We start from the raw sequence: 15,425 nt of genomic DNA, 5'->3' as shown, positions 1-15,425 counted from the left end.
ATAACAAATAAATACAAACACTACTCTGCCTTGTGTAAAATAATAAGGTGTTGTGAGACAGCTCTTAGTGAGTTAATTCTGCTGTTGCTTTATATCGCTTTACGGACAGGAGTTTCTGTCTTCATGTAGCCTAACTGGCACTGGATCCCTGTCCTTGTGAAAATGCTTAGTATTTAAAGCTGTTGGCTTTAAACACAGATATTGAAATGGCTCTGTACTCTGTTGAGGAATGGTTGCATCATTAAAAGAAGGTTCACCTAAATATGTTGAATTTATTCACATAGCCTAAGTAAATAAATAAAATAAAAACAAACACAATTCTGCTTTGTGTAAAATAATACGGTGTTGTGAGACAGCTCTTAGTGAGTTCATTCTACTGTTGCTTTATAACAATCTTGATTATTTCACGCTATGTTCAGTAATTGATATGTGGTTCATATTGCAAACCTCATTATTTCCCATTCAACAGAAGATCACTACCTAACCGAGTGCTGTTCACATCTTGCAACATACTGATTTTCTGTTCTCATCAGTCAGGGCATATTAGGCTAGTTATTTGATACATTGTTTTAGAGTCACTTCTTTGCATTATCATATTGACAACGTTATTGCAGTGTATACGGCGTAAATATATTAATCTGAATGGTTACATCTTGGCCAAACACACATGTAACGTAGTGTCGTGTATTTGTCCCAAACTAAAACTGTCATGCCAATTACGACAGTTTTACGACAGTGTTTGCGCAATGACGGCCACCAAACCGCTTTACGGACAGGAGTTTCTGTCTTCATGTAACTGGCACTGGATCCCTGTCCTTGTGAAAATGCTTACAACATGTGAGTATTTAAAGCTGAAAAGAAGAAGTATTTAAAGCTGTCTGTTGGCTGTGAACACAGGTAGTGCAACTGTTTTTTATTCCTTATTATTTGTTTTTATCAATTTAGTGCGACAAAGCGGATTGTATTTGTCCTGGGGTCGTTACTATGGGTCGTTAGCTAACGGTAATGAATAGTAAAAAGAAAACTGGCGTCACAGGCTGAATTTATCTAACGTTACTTAACGTTATAAGTTTGTCAGGGATAGTTAGAGGGTGTTTTAGTGCCGTTGCTCAGTTTTATGCAGGCGATGGTCATGGTGATGCTTGGCTGATTTCTATTCGTCTGTGCTGAGACGTGATAATTACAGTAGCCCTATGTTTTGAGTATGAGTTTTCTCTCATGTAGCTACACTTCAATTCTATTCCTGCAAAAGACACAAATAAAACCCTTATTTGTGTCTTATTAGCAAGTAGATATTGCATATCTGTGTAGGCTACCAGAACTAAACTGTATCATAGAGCATGACTGATGGCACCTTACTTTCCCCTTGAAGACATGATGACCAGGGTGTTGTGTAAGCCTCTTAACTGAAGTTGACTGTAGATTGTCTGTGATGTTGCTGAGGTCAGTTTATTAAAGACAGTGTGTCTTAAACAGGACATTAAAGGTTGTAATCCCTGCCTGAAGGACATTTGAAGAAAACAACTCTTTATCGCTACCTACTAGTCTCTTTCAAAAGGAGTGAGCTGTTTCAGTTGCCTTTTGAGATTCTATTACAAACAAGCCTTTTGGCAGCAGACTCCTCAGTTTACTCTCTGTTTCTTTCACAGATGCTGGTTACTGAAGTCTGCAGCACTCAACTGACACCAAATTAGTCAGGAGGAAGAAAAACCTGACATGGCGTCTCGGTTCCTCAAGTACTCAGTGCTTCTTCAGAAGTACCGGACTCCGCTGCTCGTCGCAAGCTGTGGCGGGGTCTTTGCAGCTAAAATGTTTTACCACGCCTTCCCCAACGATTCCTACCGTCCGCTGTATCAGGCCTGGTTCAAAGGAGAGCCAGTCACGCTGTCGGAAAAACTGGAGGAGGTTTTCCAGCAGGTAGTGTATGTGTAGATGTGTGCAGTAGTTTTGTTTGAGCCGAAAGTAAAATTGAATAGCATTTTTGCATATCAATTAGATTTACACATTTATTTGCAGATGCTACAGATGAGATGAGATGAGATGAAAAAACAAAACAAAACAATACAACAACACATAGGACATTAGCAATTTACTTGACTGACAACTATTTAGACATGCCTTTAATTGATAGGATAGTTGAGAGATGACAGGACAGGAAATGGGGAGGCAGAGAGAGGGGGAATGACATGCAGCAAAGGGCCACCAGATTCGGGATTCAAATGGGGCCGGCTGCAGCCTCTGCATATGGAGCACAGCCTGCTCAACCCACGTAGCTACACAGCGCCCAACAGATTACACGTTCAATTGACAAAAAAACTATAAATTCATTCTTCATACAGGAGAGATGCCAATAAAGATGACAATGTGCAGTGAAAATAGTTGCAAAATGCACATTTCAATGTTGCCCTTGTCATTTGCAGGTGTTGAAGGATTATGGGATCAGCTCAACCAAAACCTTCTCTGCCTTCGCCTCGTTTGGGTTCCATCCAGTTGGTGCCGGCGTCCCATGGCTCCCTGCAGGCGCTCAGATTGGCATCCCAGCAAACTTCAACAGCACAGCAGGCGACGCAAGCGGGATCACCAACCGCAGCATTTTCATCAACGGTAAAACGGTGGACTGGGACAGTGATACAGGAGGTGCGCTAAAAGAGGCGCTGACCTTTTCCATTGGAGCGCAAAAGTTTGCCGTAGCGCGTGAGGTGGCGCGTTTGCAGTCCGGGGGGCCTGTTCTGAACGCTGCTGTCGCCCCCCTCTGCCTGGGTGGGGTTTGGGTGTACAGCGTGGTGCTGAAGCAGGTGTTTGGGCTCCACGCAGGGCCCGCTCTGTTTCGCGGTGCCGTGAACGCCCTCGCACTCGGCCTCGGCGCCGTGTCGTACTTCCTCACCTCGGATGCCGTCAGCCAGTGGATTGACTACAGCTCAGACAGGAGCGCTGCAGGACTGTCACGGGAATATGCCAAGGGAGGGGTCGAGTTTTATGACAAGATCCTGTCCAGGAACAAGACTCTGCGTTCTCTGATGGGCCAGAAGGGAGAGGAGATGTATGCTGCCAGTGGGAACCTGTTTCCCGCTAACGTCCTTCAGCTGAAACATACGCCATACACATCCAGGAGGGAAGGGATCCTTGCTTTGCTGAATGAGCAGAAGGCTTGAAAAGAGATGAGAGAGGGACTGTTGTGTTGAGATTGAAAATCTGTGTCACTCGGTTTGATATAAACAACTTTGATGACCCACTGTAAATTGGACTTGTCTCTGAATAGACTGGTGGCGTGGAGGCTTTTTTTTTTTTTTTTTTAGCAGTAAAGAGAACCTGGCCAAAAGAATTCCTAGGATTTAGAGAAATCTGTCATCTCTGATGTCCTGAGTTTTATTTTGTGTAACATTTTGTGAAGGGCAGAAACATTCAAATGGAAAGAAAAAACTTCTTGTAAACCACTCAGGTGCCAGATTGTTAGTGGCAAGCGTGACTAGTGACATGTTTATTCAATAAATGAATTCAAGATCCATGGTACAAAATGAACCGCTGTTTTATGTTTCAGAACTTGTGCTGCTTATATATAACCACGTTCTCCAAGTAAAACAGAAACACATCTTTGTCATGAAGAAAGAGGTGTTACTTTAATCTTGTAATAACCTGAACCTGAACATCCTCGTCAGTTTCTTTTAGATGGGACATATTCTTGTTCTCCACCTGTTTTTTTCAGAGTGTGTGGGGACTGTACGGGTTCTCTCTTTTCTATTGACAAATAAAAAAATTAAAAAAAAATCTTATCAAAAATCAGTGTTGGAAACAGCCCCTCAGTAATACAGTTTTCAGAAATTCACTTTTGAAGACTTATGTAACTGCAGTTTTTGAAACTTGTAATGCATCTGCTCTATAATCAGTGGACAGTTTTTATCTACAAAACCATCAGTACAGGATAATAGTAATATTTCCTAGTGCACGTCTTCAGTACGAGCCCATATCTCCAACAAACTCACTAGATAAAAAGTTTCTCCCTGATTTGGAAGAGTTGGTGGTGTTGGAGAATCTGAAGCCCCCCTCATGCATGACATTCAGCTGTGTTATCACTCAATGAAATTCAGGAACAATCATTATGGAGAAAAATATGCTTGATTGCTGTAGGATGGACTAGCAATTTAAAGCCCTGTACTGTTTGTGTATGCGTACACCAATCACATCTCAGTGATCATCTGACATTGCCATAATAAAAACGAACGTTTTTTTTATGCTTCTGAGTTCAGGTCTCAAAATAACCTTCAAAGATAGTAACACTCTTGACATCATTTGCATGATCTTAAGTAATTTACGCAGAGATAATTATCTAAATGTGCAGCTTATTGTGACTCCGGACTCATCATATAGCACCCAAGTGCCCTGAGGTTGTCTGTCTGCATATTAACGAGGCTCCGATATGGTGTTTAATTACATTTTCTACATCTTTTACCCTGGGGACTGAACTAAATATAGAAGCATGTAATTAATAGTGTTGCAGACAGATATGCATTGACACGTTTTACATTGTTGTACTGAGGTAGACCATTCCATAGACGTAACTCTATCCATCCTCTGCTTTTTCTCTGTTATCTGATTGGGATCAAAACTAGAAGTCATGTTCTGATAAACTCTTGACATAAATAGCACGCAGACAGCAGAACTGATGAAGAAGAGTGGTGGGACTGTTCTTAATCAGGACAGCTTGGTCTCAGTGTCCTCTCTACATTTGTGCCCTTGAGCAAGATGCTGACTTTGCTCCAGATCTGTGGTTATGCAGCACATTGTAGACTTTAACATTATGCACTCTTCAATGAGGAATATTTACCAGATACATGAACAAAATATTTTCATTGTTGCAAAACACTCTCCCTATTATCAGGTCCAGTAAATTGAAAACACTTAAAAAAAAGGGAAAGTCTCTGTGAAGAATATGCCAAGAAAAAAAAAAACACAAAAAGCTTTGACTAGATTTTCGGTCTACTCCATCATCTCCCTGGCTACAAAGTGGCTTTTGAGATATGCATATCAACAACACTGAGTTTATTGTGCTGCTCTCAGTGCTCCGCTTCATCTGCTTACTTCATTGTTTGCTCTACAGAGATAACTCTACAATGGACCATTGTTCGTTGCATTGTAGAGTGTTTCCATTGTGAGCCACTGGAGGTCAGTAGAGCCCACATTACCACTATCACAATTTACTACTATTTTTCTTTCACACTGTCTACATTGGTGTCACAGTGATAGATAAAAGGACATTCATTCTAAAATTCAGAAAGACAGAAATGCATTTCAGACAAAGAATATTCTCAGTGTGTGTTTGTATAAAGTTACTGTAAAAACAATAAGGGCCCACTAGAAACTGTCTTTTTTAATGTAAAATATTGTATCATATTATTTAAACATAATATTTGTGCTACATCCCCATATGCTATGGCATATTTCCATTCCAAAAATGGCCAATTAAGACATTTAAGGTACAGTAAATATCACAAACTATGTCAATATAATATAGTAGTGTATTATATACAATATAATGATGGTGTATTATAATTATATTAAAGCATAATATTATATTGCATTTTATTATATTATATTATAGTAACCTATATGAAACGTCCATAGCCATTTGACAACAGGACATGCAAAATGTAGTATCAATTCCCAATCATTCACGATTCATAATGCATACATAAGTGTACTCCTACGTTTACATACACATACATGCTGTATTTCTGTATTGGTATGCATGTGAACCTAATGATGTGAACACACATAGAGTAAATACCAATACAGATTTTGCAGTGGGTTCTACTTGGGGTTCGCTGAGAAACAAACAGCGCGCCTCCCGCCCTGTAGCCCCGCCCCTGTGCGCTCGGTTTGCGCCATTACGTCGCTGTACTGATCACTGCTGTGGTGCAAGGCAGTCAAGCAGGCAGGCAAAGCAGCTGCAGAGAGACCAGGGAGCGCTGACAACAACGGACAGCCAGGCTCATGTTGGGAAAGTCAGAAACGCAACATTTGCCTTTTTCGGCGATTTGATGTCCAAATTTGTTCACTCACAACGTTTTTGCTGACTGCATTTTCTTTATTTTCACGTGCGTGGGATTATATTTCACACTCTCTCGACCTGAAATGACTGCAAGTCGCCGTGTCTAGCCAATGGTTACTGCGGGGGCTCCTGTCTTGTGGATTATCCGTCGTCGCCGAGCCAGTCGCATGGTCGAGCCCGGAGGAGGCCCCGCTCTGCTGGATGGATGTGTGTGAAGCAGCGCCGGACTCAGAGTACTGATGAAGACGGTGATAGTAACGATGCTCGAGTTTCACCCACAGTGGCTGAACTGATCTTGGATGTTCGGGCTATATCGCCCCTACACAAACCATTTCCACATACAGAAAAAATTATATTCCTTAAAAACTGGACCCCCCTGGAGCAGTTTATGACGGTAAGAAAAAGACACTCATTCACAGGCCACCAGTTTTACAGCTCACTGACGTTAGCTAGCTTAGCTTAGCTTAGCGCTGTCACTTTTATCCAAGTTGCTACCCGCACAGCTACATTTGCTAATATTGCGAAATAACACTGGGATAATGTTACTCCGGAGGGCATGTGTTGTAATTACGAGTGTGTCTATTTGAGTGAGGTCTTTTAAATAGAAACAGAAACCCCGAGTGTACACATTACTCTGTAACCCCAATAGCCACAGTGCCTGTGTAGCCTGTTAGCTTGCTGTTTCTTAGCTCATTCAATATCTCGCAGCTTTACTTTACAGTAGCTAATCTACCGTGCGCTGTATTGGTGTGCATTTAAAGCTTTATTGAGCCAGTAAAACTTTACTCAGGCTTCTTGCAGTCGACATTTATAATTTAGTTAAACAGGCCGTTAATAGCTCATTCATTGTACAGTGTACAATAAGCCCTTTAATGACAGTGTCCAGTTGGCGTTCAATGGGACCAGTGCGGCGTCAGTCATGCTACGACTGTGGCTTTAATATGAAACGGTTTTATAATAGAAAGCAATAGCCGTTGATTAATAATGAGGTTTGAATTGCCGCGTATCGGCGCAAGTGTTGCCTGACAGAGCTGATATAATTTTGTAACCCTACAGTACCTATACAGTTTATGCATATGCGCAATACAAACACCATTCACATAAACTGAATGTGGCATTTTTTTTGTCATTCATTGCTGAATGAGTGGTGGTGAAGCAGCGTTTGTTAAACTGCTCTCATGTACGTGTCACATTCTGGAAATGTCACACGAGAGGGCCTATATGGATAAGCCTCTTATTGCGACCCCTCATTCAGTTTTGCCTGTGCAGCAATTACAGTTGTGTTTTTTTGTTTCTTTGCGAGGATACGATAGAAAAGGCTGGTGTCTGCCGGGTGAAAGCTGTTAACAGTGTGCTGGTAAGTCACGGATGTGATGGTTTTGCTGTGATGAGGCGTCCTTTTTTCGATGACGTAATCCTCCACCATCCGTGCCACATCTTTTGGGTCGCAGTCGGTTCCTCTGCTGCCTGCTGCTTTCCAGTCTGCTACCGCTGCTGAGATCATATGGACCCTGCTCTGTCCTGTTTGTCTAGCCTCCCTCTCTCCCCTCCCTGGCTCTCCCTTGTCCCTTAGGCTATCTAAACTGCAAAATGACTTCAGAATCATTCCACAATTGCTTCTGAATGGGGTCTCAGTCAGGGGAAGCAAAGGAAGGGAACTGTGAATGAAAATCCTGTAGGTGGGTTCGGCTTTACAACTGTGCACCCAAATCAACAGCCCTCAAAAATTGTGCGACTGAGGATCCCCAGGGATTATGTGACAGGGGCACAAAAAGCCCTCCACGCCCACAATCTGATGGTATACTGTGGATTTCCTGTATAATTTTACTGACTTTTCATGTGTAAGATGAGACAGCTGGCATTGTTTTGACAAGAGCCTTTCTACAGTATCCATTTCTGAAGGAATCCCCATAAACAAAATGCCTAACAGATGGGGGTCCAACAAAATGACTTTGACCTAATGTTTGTAGCTCTTCTTGACCTGAATACATTTGGGAATCCCTGTCTGGGGGGGCTGATGGTTGCTGAAGCTGAACTGCTTATCTTGGGAATTAGGCCTGCCATGTTTGCACATTTATCATATGGGACCCAATTCTAGACCTGTATTGCCACCATATTATGTGTCAAAGCTGGGGAAGTAGGGATTATTATTTGCATTTGTCCACACCAGACTGGAGCACTAGTAAAGCACAGGCTTGTTCACTTTTAACAGCAAAATGTTAGTTATCAAATTAGATTTAAATGTGTATAAAATTATTACAATTTATAAAATAGTATTTGTTGTCACCGCTCTGTCATATATTATGATTTCTAGTAATGTTTTTTTTTTACTGACCCCCTGAATTTTTGGTACCTAAACATAACTGAATAATGCTGAGAAAAGCTGCATGACAGCTTTTCTCTTTCGCCTGACCATTTTTATTTGATGCTTTTTATAAATTCATAAATGATGTGCTGAACAGAATCCTGGATTGAGCTCTACATTTCTTTGCTTTTGCCTCGTCTAAACCTGAAGAAGTGGACGGACTCAGCTGGTGAAGATTAAATTGCCTGTGGCAATGGCCCCATTTTACTTGAGCGGCGCACCTGAACCAGCCATCCTTGTGGTTTACAACAGAGGTGTGTGTTTGAGATGGGGGAGAGGAAGCAAATAGTAAAAAAGTGAGTGGACCAAGGGAGGAGAACACAGATGTAGGGTGACAGAGGGGGCACAGGTGTGGCAGAGGTAATTGGGATTAACTTCACCTGCTAGCAGAGGGCTGGGGGGGATCCCATGGGAGTCAGGTAGTATCACCAAACCCCAAGGCAACGTGGGATCAAATTCAACTCATATCTTGTAATTTGCCCTTCCATTATTTTCAACCATTCATCATCAGAATTCTACTGTGCAGGTGAAAGAAAGAGAAAATACTCTTGCACACTGTCTTCACTTGTGGTAGGCTATAGATTTATTAAGAAAACAATGTTTTGGTCCTCAGACCTTCATTAGATAATCTTGAGGATGTTATTAAAAGCAGAGAAGACAAGATTTTTGCCAGTTGTCCTTACTGCTATTTAATTATATTCAGCTGTAGGGAAAAGCTTGAAAACCTGCAATACACTGGGTTGGAGTTAGCCAGCAATTAAACACATCTTCAGTGCTTTGGTCGTTGGGTGAATCCGGGAGGTGAAGAAAATTCATGTCCATCCGTTGACCTCTTACTCTTACAGCTCCAATTTATCATTGTGCCATTTTTGCGGATGCGTCTCCACACAGTTAAGACCAGCCCCAGTTGCACCAGTAGAGAAGATGCCTTCTAATTAAACATCATAAACTGGCCCACATAGCAGAGAGTGGTCACAGGTCAACCATTGTTCTTGCTTGTTTGAAGGGTTGAAAGATGTGTATACACTGTGGGATGGGCGAGGAGTATAGGCAACGTGTGGAGCAGTGTAAGCTTAAAGATTGTGTTCTCTACAAATGTTGAGTGGTAGTTGAGCAGTGTATGTGTGTGTATATTGTGTGTGTCGGTCAGGTGGATGACTGACTTGAGATTTAGCTGTTATCTGACCCATTGTCTGTCCAACATTTCCTCCTCTCTCTCTCTCAAAGCTCTTTGCTCTGGGTTTTCTACTCTTCCCTTTTTCTCTATCTTTGTGTGACACCTTATGTCTGGTTTGTGTCAACGTTGAAAAGACACACCCTGCCACTGTCAGTGGTCGTGCTGACGGCTTAGTTATTGGTGTGAACTGACAAGTGTTGGTAAGAGGACTAGATAGTTGGGTGCTGTGTGTAAGATACATTATCAAGCTCCTAGCATTTGCGAATATCTTGCATTGGTAGGCCATGAAGTTGATATTGGTGAACTTTTACTTCTATCATCAGAAACCTGCCAAACTATTTTTCAGTCCATACATTCAGTCATGGTTCACTCACTGTCAATCCAGTGCTACTGACTGGATCATTTTATCCCCATGCCTATATTAAAGATTTTAACCGGTGTGGTATTTACCCACCTAAGATCCTTCTCTTTCTTTGGGCGACACCAGGCTCCTCCTGACCCATGTTGATTGTTGCAGACAGCTTGTTCATGTTTAACCAAGAGGACCAGCTGTCATCTCATTCCATTCTAACCCTTTGGAAAACTCACAGTCCTGTCGGCAGCAAGGAAGAGATGTAAGCTCAGCCATTGATGGGCAGAGCTTGGCCATTTCATTTTACAGTGGCTGCACACCAACCTGTCTGGTGCCAAGCTGGTTGGGATAGTGTGCCAATTTATTTCTTGAATGTTATGCCTCTTGCATCAGTAATTACACAAGGGGTAATTGCTTCCAATAAGGCGTTTTTTTAGAATCAGAGGCAAAATAATTATGATACATTTGCATATTTGCCTCACATGGCACAGGCCTGGAGCACTCGCAGTTCACCATCATTGTGCCGAGCCCCAGGTCTTTCAGTCGGTCTGACTGGCAGTCATGGAGGGAACCAGCCTAAGAGCCATCCATTCACATAAAAATCCAGCCAGATTACTCTCAGAAAGGCATCTAGTTAGGTCTGTCGGGGTGGATATGGCACAACTCCTCAGTTAAAAATCATCTCTCCAGCCCCAAACACAGCTGTGTTTATTCTGTACAAGTTACCACAGCTACAGAACCAAGATGCCTTGACAGAGCCACGCTTCCAAAATAGAAAGCAAGTAGTTCCTTATTAATAGTGGCCCATTTTGATTGGTTACAAAGAATAATCGCTCTATATCAAACATGGATATATCTGGGGTGGCTTGCAGCATGGTTGTCTCAGTATCATTCAGACAGTAGTGGAGAAGACTTGCGTGTGATTATTTTCTGCCTGTGAACACTGGGACAAAAATAACATTGGCCTTGTGAATTGGGTGTAAATGATTGGAGGTAGATTCAGTTGTGGCAGGGAGAAAGCCCTTTTTATTTCAGTAGGAACAATGTTTATTCATAGTTTGAGAGCCACTGTATATAATATATCACAGTGATTCTTCATGCTTAAATAAGAATGCTGTAAGGAGCCTTTCTGTCAAATATCACTCAATTGTATATTTTAATGTGGAGTTTGTAGTGGTTTTAGCTCCCCTGAGAATTCTCTCTCTCTCTCTCTCTCTCTCTCTCTCTCTCTCTCTCTCTCTCTCTCTCTCTCTCTCTCCCTCTCTCTCTCTCTTTTATTCTCTCTCATTGGCATTGGTGAAACTGAATTATGCATAACTAATCAGAAAAAAACCTGCATATTATGGTAATGGTGTACTCAGTGCGCAGCCATAGTAGTTTGATTAGCAGTTATCCAGCCAGACAGATTACACACCCTCCCCTTACTGCACACACTCACACATATTAGAGTCCAGTTGTTACATCCAGGTGAACAGGATTCAGACATTTTCTTGGTACAAGAGGTGATGAGGACACTCATGGTCACTCTAGTGGAGCTTCAGAGATCCCGTGTGGAGATGAAAGAAACTTCTGGAACGTACCTTCCCTCACATGGTTTGGCTAGCGCTCTGATATATATCGTCAGCTGTTAGACGATTTTAGAGATGGACAAGTGGCTTTCCAAATCACGTCCAAATGACTGAATTCACTCAAGGGAGACCTCGATCAAGATGTAGAAAGATGATCAAGAGAAACAGACGCACCTAAATAAAATGTCAGGTGTCATAACAAAGTGTCAGAATACTTAAAGCAGAACTAAGCGGTATTTTTGTGTTAATATAAGTCTTAAATAGTTATATCTTCCGACAGCAATCACTTACATGGACCGAAACACGGGTCTCCCAGTCACTCTGCTCTGAGCCGAGGAGAAAACTTTTCTCGTATCCTACAATTTTTATCCAATGAGGAGAGAGAACGGCATGCAGGGCTGTGTGTGCAGCCAAGGGATGCGCCTGAATGTGGTGACGTAGGGATGAGGACTGTTATGGTGCGTTCAAGGCAACTCGTAACTCGTGTTTTTTCGACCTGTGAAGTCGTACCAGTTCGATCTGGTACGAGTTCACGGGTCGGAAGTTACGAGTGGCCGTTATAGTGCACTTTCACAGGTAAAACAGGTCGGAAAAACACGAGTGGGTTGCCTGGAACGCTACAAAGTCGTAAGTTGTGACTTGAAGCTGTAATTTACGGTTTCAAAAGCCTGCCTGGAACGCAGAATTAGCCAAAACGACCGGATCGCTTACTTCTGCTTTAAGTCAATATGATATTTCAGTTACGGTATTTCTGGAGTTTTCCTCCCAATCGCCATCACACTGTGTCATCAAATCCGGCCTGCCCAGTAGAGGGGGTGGTCTTCTCTCTGTCCCACTGGGGGCAAAAAAAACCCCACTCTTGTCTAAGGCCTCTCTCAGAGGAGCCTAAAAATATAGACATTGTGATTAAGAATTGGAAAAGGTGGATGCTATTCAGTCTGAATCAAGTTATGAAATGAAAAAGACGTTGTTTTTAAATGACTCAATTAACCCTTGCAAGGTGAATTGTTCAATTTCAGCGAGGACTTCAAATTGTTTCATTACATTGACATCTCACCCCACTTGTTTAGTTTATGAAGATTTGGTAACATAAATGGTGGTTCTAGATATCTATTGTAAATCCTTTGTTGTCCCTATGAGTCACTTGTGTGTTCTAACCCAGTTTCTGAAAAGTGCAGGGCCTGATTATACCAACAGAGCTAGGAGATAAAGATGGCTAGATTATGGTTCAGGGGCTGTGAGATAGTCCTAGCTGGCTGTGCAGAGGTTGGATTAAGGGAGCGCAACATAAAGACATTAAAGGATTAAAACGATCATTGATGATCACTGTGTATGAGATGGATGGATAGCCATCAGATAAATGTGTGGGAGCGAGAAAGGGCACCAGAGATGGGCTTAATTAAATAATGAACAACACCATATGAGGTGCTTTACTGGAAATATTTTTTTAAAGCCAAATCCATTACACAGCTTTATTCCTTCATGTCATGTCAAACAACCTTTACTGACCCGCCCTGAGCTGATTGATATCAGTCGGGCACATATTGTGATTGGTCACATGCAGCACACAGTGCACCTTAAATGCCGGTGAAGAGTCAAAACAGGAACAGTGAAAATGGAATGGATTTTTTTTTTTCATAGTCCACCACCGTTGTGGCAATTTAGTCCAATGATGACTGATTGGTTCATTGGCTGTTGGACTGTGAGTGAGAGCACAGGAGGAGCTGAGCAAATGAATGCACAAGCTCTACAATTAAACAAGATTTTACCCATTTGAAAAATTTGAAAAACATCCTGTGGCTGTCATTGTTAATACTGCAGTGGGCTACTGCTAATAAAACAGTTAAAGGGAAACACTGGTAACAGTTCATTCTCATCATCATTCTCATCATCATTCTCATCAATAATCTGAATAATACATTTACACTACAGTTCTCAATACCACAGTACACACACATACATGACTATACCTTAATACAGCCTATGTTAAAGAGGACTCCTTTCCAATGCAGCCCCACCCCCACCTGTACACCTCAGGTATGTGTGTACAGCTGGCTCCTAATTCTTGACTCAAGAGCTATGCACCATCGCGTGTTTCGACTTGTCCCTTCCTTCACTACCACCCATCCCATTTTCCCTCAAAATGTCTAGCGTTCAGCAAGGACGGCACCTATTGCCGTGCGCCAATTTTAACCTCGTGCAACCTGCGGCTCAGCATGCGAGTGTGTGTCAGCCTCAGATCCCCAGGTCTGCCTTTGAAACAGCTGCGTAAAAAGCTTTGAATACTCCAGGAGGTCAAAGGACACAGTTGCTTAAGAACAGCGGGACAGAGCCAAAAATGGATGGCTTTGCTTATTCTGCTGGCTCCTCATGAGAACTACCAAGGTGTCTCTGTGTTTTTTTTATTGCTTGCAATGACACAGTGGGCTCCAAAAACTGAGAAGTGGTGACCTTGCAGCCCTGAGATAATTGCCCTAAATGAGAAGTTTTGGTCATACTGAAAGTTACATTTTGGTTTCATCTTTATAATAATTACAAAAAAAAAACAGAAGCAGAAACCTGGGGCCTATTTCATGTGTCTAAACCTGTAGTTCCTTGCCTGGTTTTTCAGTATGCAGCATGTTTTTGTGTGACACTTGACAGGGTTATTTCTAGAAGATCAACAGTTTACATGGTAAAACCTAGTTTTATCCGCTGCTTGTTTTGCTTGGAGATCTGCGGAGGAAGTGCAAAGGGAATCCATATCCAACTCAAACAAAAGCAGACAGTGCAGCCGAAAAACACGGGGACATTAGTGGTGCTGTTTTTATTTTACACCACTCTCAGTCTCTCCACTGTAAAGCTTGCTTTCTGTCCCTCCTCCTCTCCTGCATCTGCTTTATTTTTATCCTTATTACTCTTGAATGCTGGTCTACAGGACCAGCTTGTTCAAGACAACGCCTTTTGCTAAATTCTCTCCTGTGTTTTAGTCAACAGATGGATGCCGAATGTGGATGTGTGAACATGTCGTCACTGCATGCGAGATGATGCAGCAAAGAGGGCAAGAGAGAAAGGGTGGACAACATGCGTAGAGATATCTGGTTTCAAAGGCTGATGGGCATGCTTTTTTGGAGGGTGTGTCCACCCACGTGAGCTTGGATTACCCTGAACACCACTAGCTCACACAAACATTCGCACTCTTTTGTTGACATCGTCAGGGACTGCTCTCACCCTTCTCAACTCTTAAGTCGTAGCCTGAGGACAGGAACGATCCTTTCCTCCAGCAAATATTTTTTCCATAATAAATCAAGGCTCCATTTTTTGCTCCCTTAAGTTACATTTAACAGCTGCAAAGAGCTGGGTTATTTGTTGAAAAGGGTGCCATATTAATGAGGGTATTTTACAGATTGATTCATGTAACAGTAAGAAATGTTACAGAACATGACAATGGACTAGAATGGCCCAACGCCATCATGTTTATAAGATCTAGATCTAGATTTAGATTCCCTTGGCAGAAAGGGCCTTAAAAACAGCTGTACAGTAGGCAGCTAAACAGGCCTCAATGGATGAAGAAGAGCCAAATATTTAAAATTTAATGAAGGTTTAAAAAACAAACGTGATATGAAGTTTATGACTTCATAATTTTGACTTTGAGAAGAAAAAATGGCCACAGAGTTGCATGGCATGGTAACCTTACAACAAATTGTTTGTTAGATCTAAAAGCGCGCCGATAACTAATTGTTGTTGTAAGTTAATAGGGACTCATGCAGTCTTACGTTGTGTTAATTGTGTAAACTACACAGACTTGTAGCAGTTGTGATCTATGTGCTATTAATTTGTCGGCCTTTCAATCTATTGATCTGTTTTACTGCGCGTCCGCTGGCTAGGTAGTTAAATGGTTGTATGTCTGACAGCCGTGGGTTTGTGGCAGATCTCAG

The 15,425-nt window shown here is 42.1% G+C and overlaps 2 protein-coding genes across 4 annotated transcripts in view; both read left to right on the top strand.

Moving 5' to 3' along the window:
• Positions 1–759: 759 nt before the first annotated feature.
• Positions 760–3,790, top strand: tmem177 (transmembrane protein 177). Its single transcript, XM_083997269.1, has 3 exons — positions 760–837; positions 1,650–1,917; positions 2,421–3,790. The coding sequence occupies exons 2-3, from the start codon at positions 1,717–1,719 to the stop codon at positions 3,150–3,152; spliced, it is 933 nt and encodes a 310-aa protein (XP_083853395.1). The 5' UTR covers positions 760–837; positions 1,650–1,716; the 3' UTR covers positions 3,153–3,790.
• A 2,134-nt stretch (positions 3,791–5,924) lies between these two features.
• ptpn4a (protein tyrosine phosphatase non-receptor type 4a) overlaps positions 5,925–15,425 on the top strand; it is a 64,385-nt gene continuing 54,884 nt past the window's right edge. For all 3 annotated transcript variants that reach the window (XR_014596315.1, XM_083996786.1, XM_083996785.1), the window contains exon 1: positions 5,925–6,440. The gene's annotated coding sequence lies outside the window, so the exon portion shown is untranslated. The remainder of the gene's footprint in view (positions 6,441–15,425) is intronic.

This window comes from Trachurus trachurus (genome assembly GCF_905171665.1).
Source record: "Trachurus trachurus genome assembly, chromosome: 21".
In the NCBI taxonomy this organism is placed as follows: Eukaryota; Metazoa; Chordata; class Actinopteri; order Carangiformes; family Carangidae; genus Trachurus; species Trachurus trachurus.
This window is presented reverse-complemented; position numbering and strand designations above follow the sequence as displayed.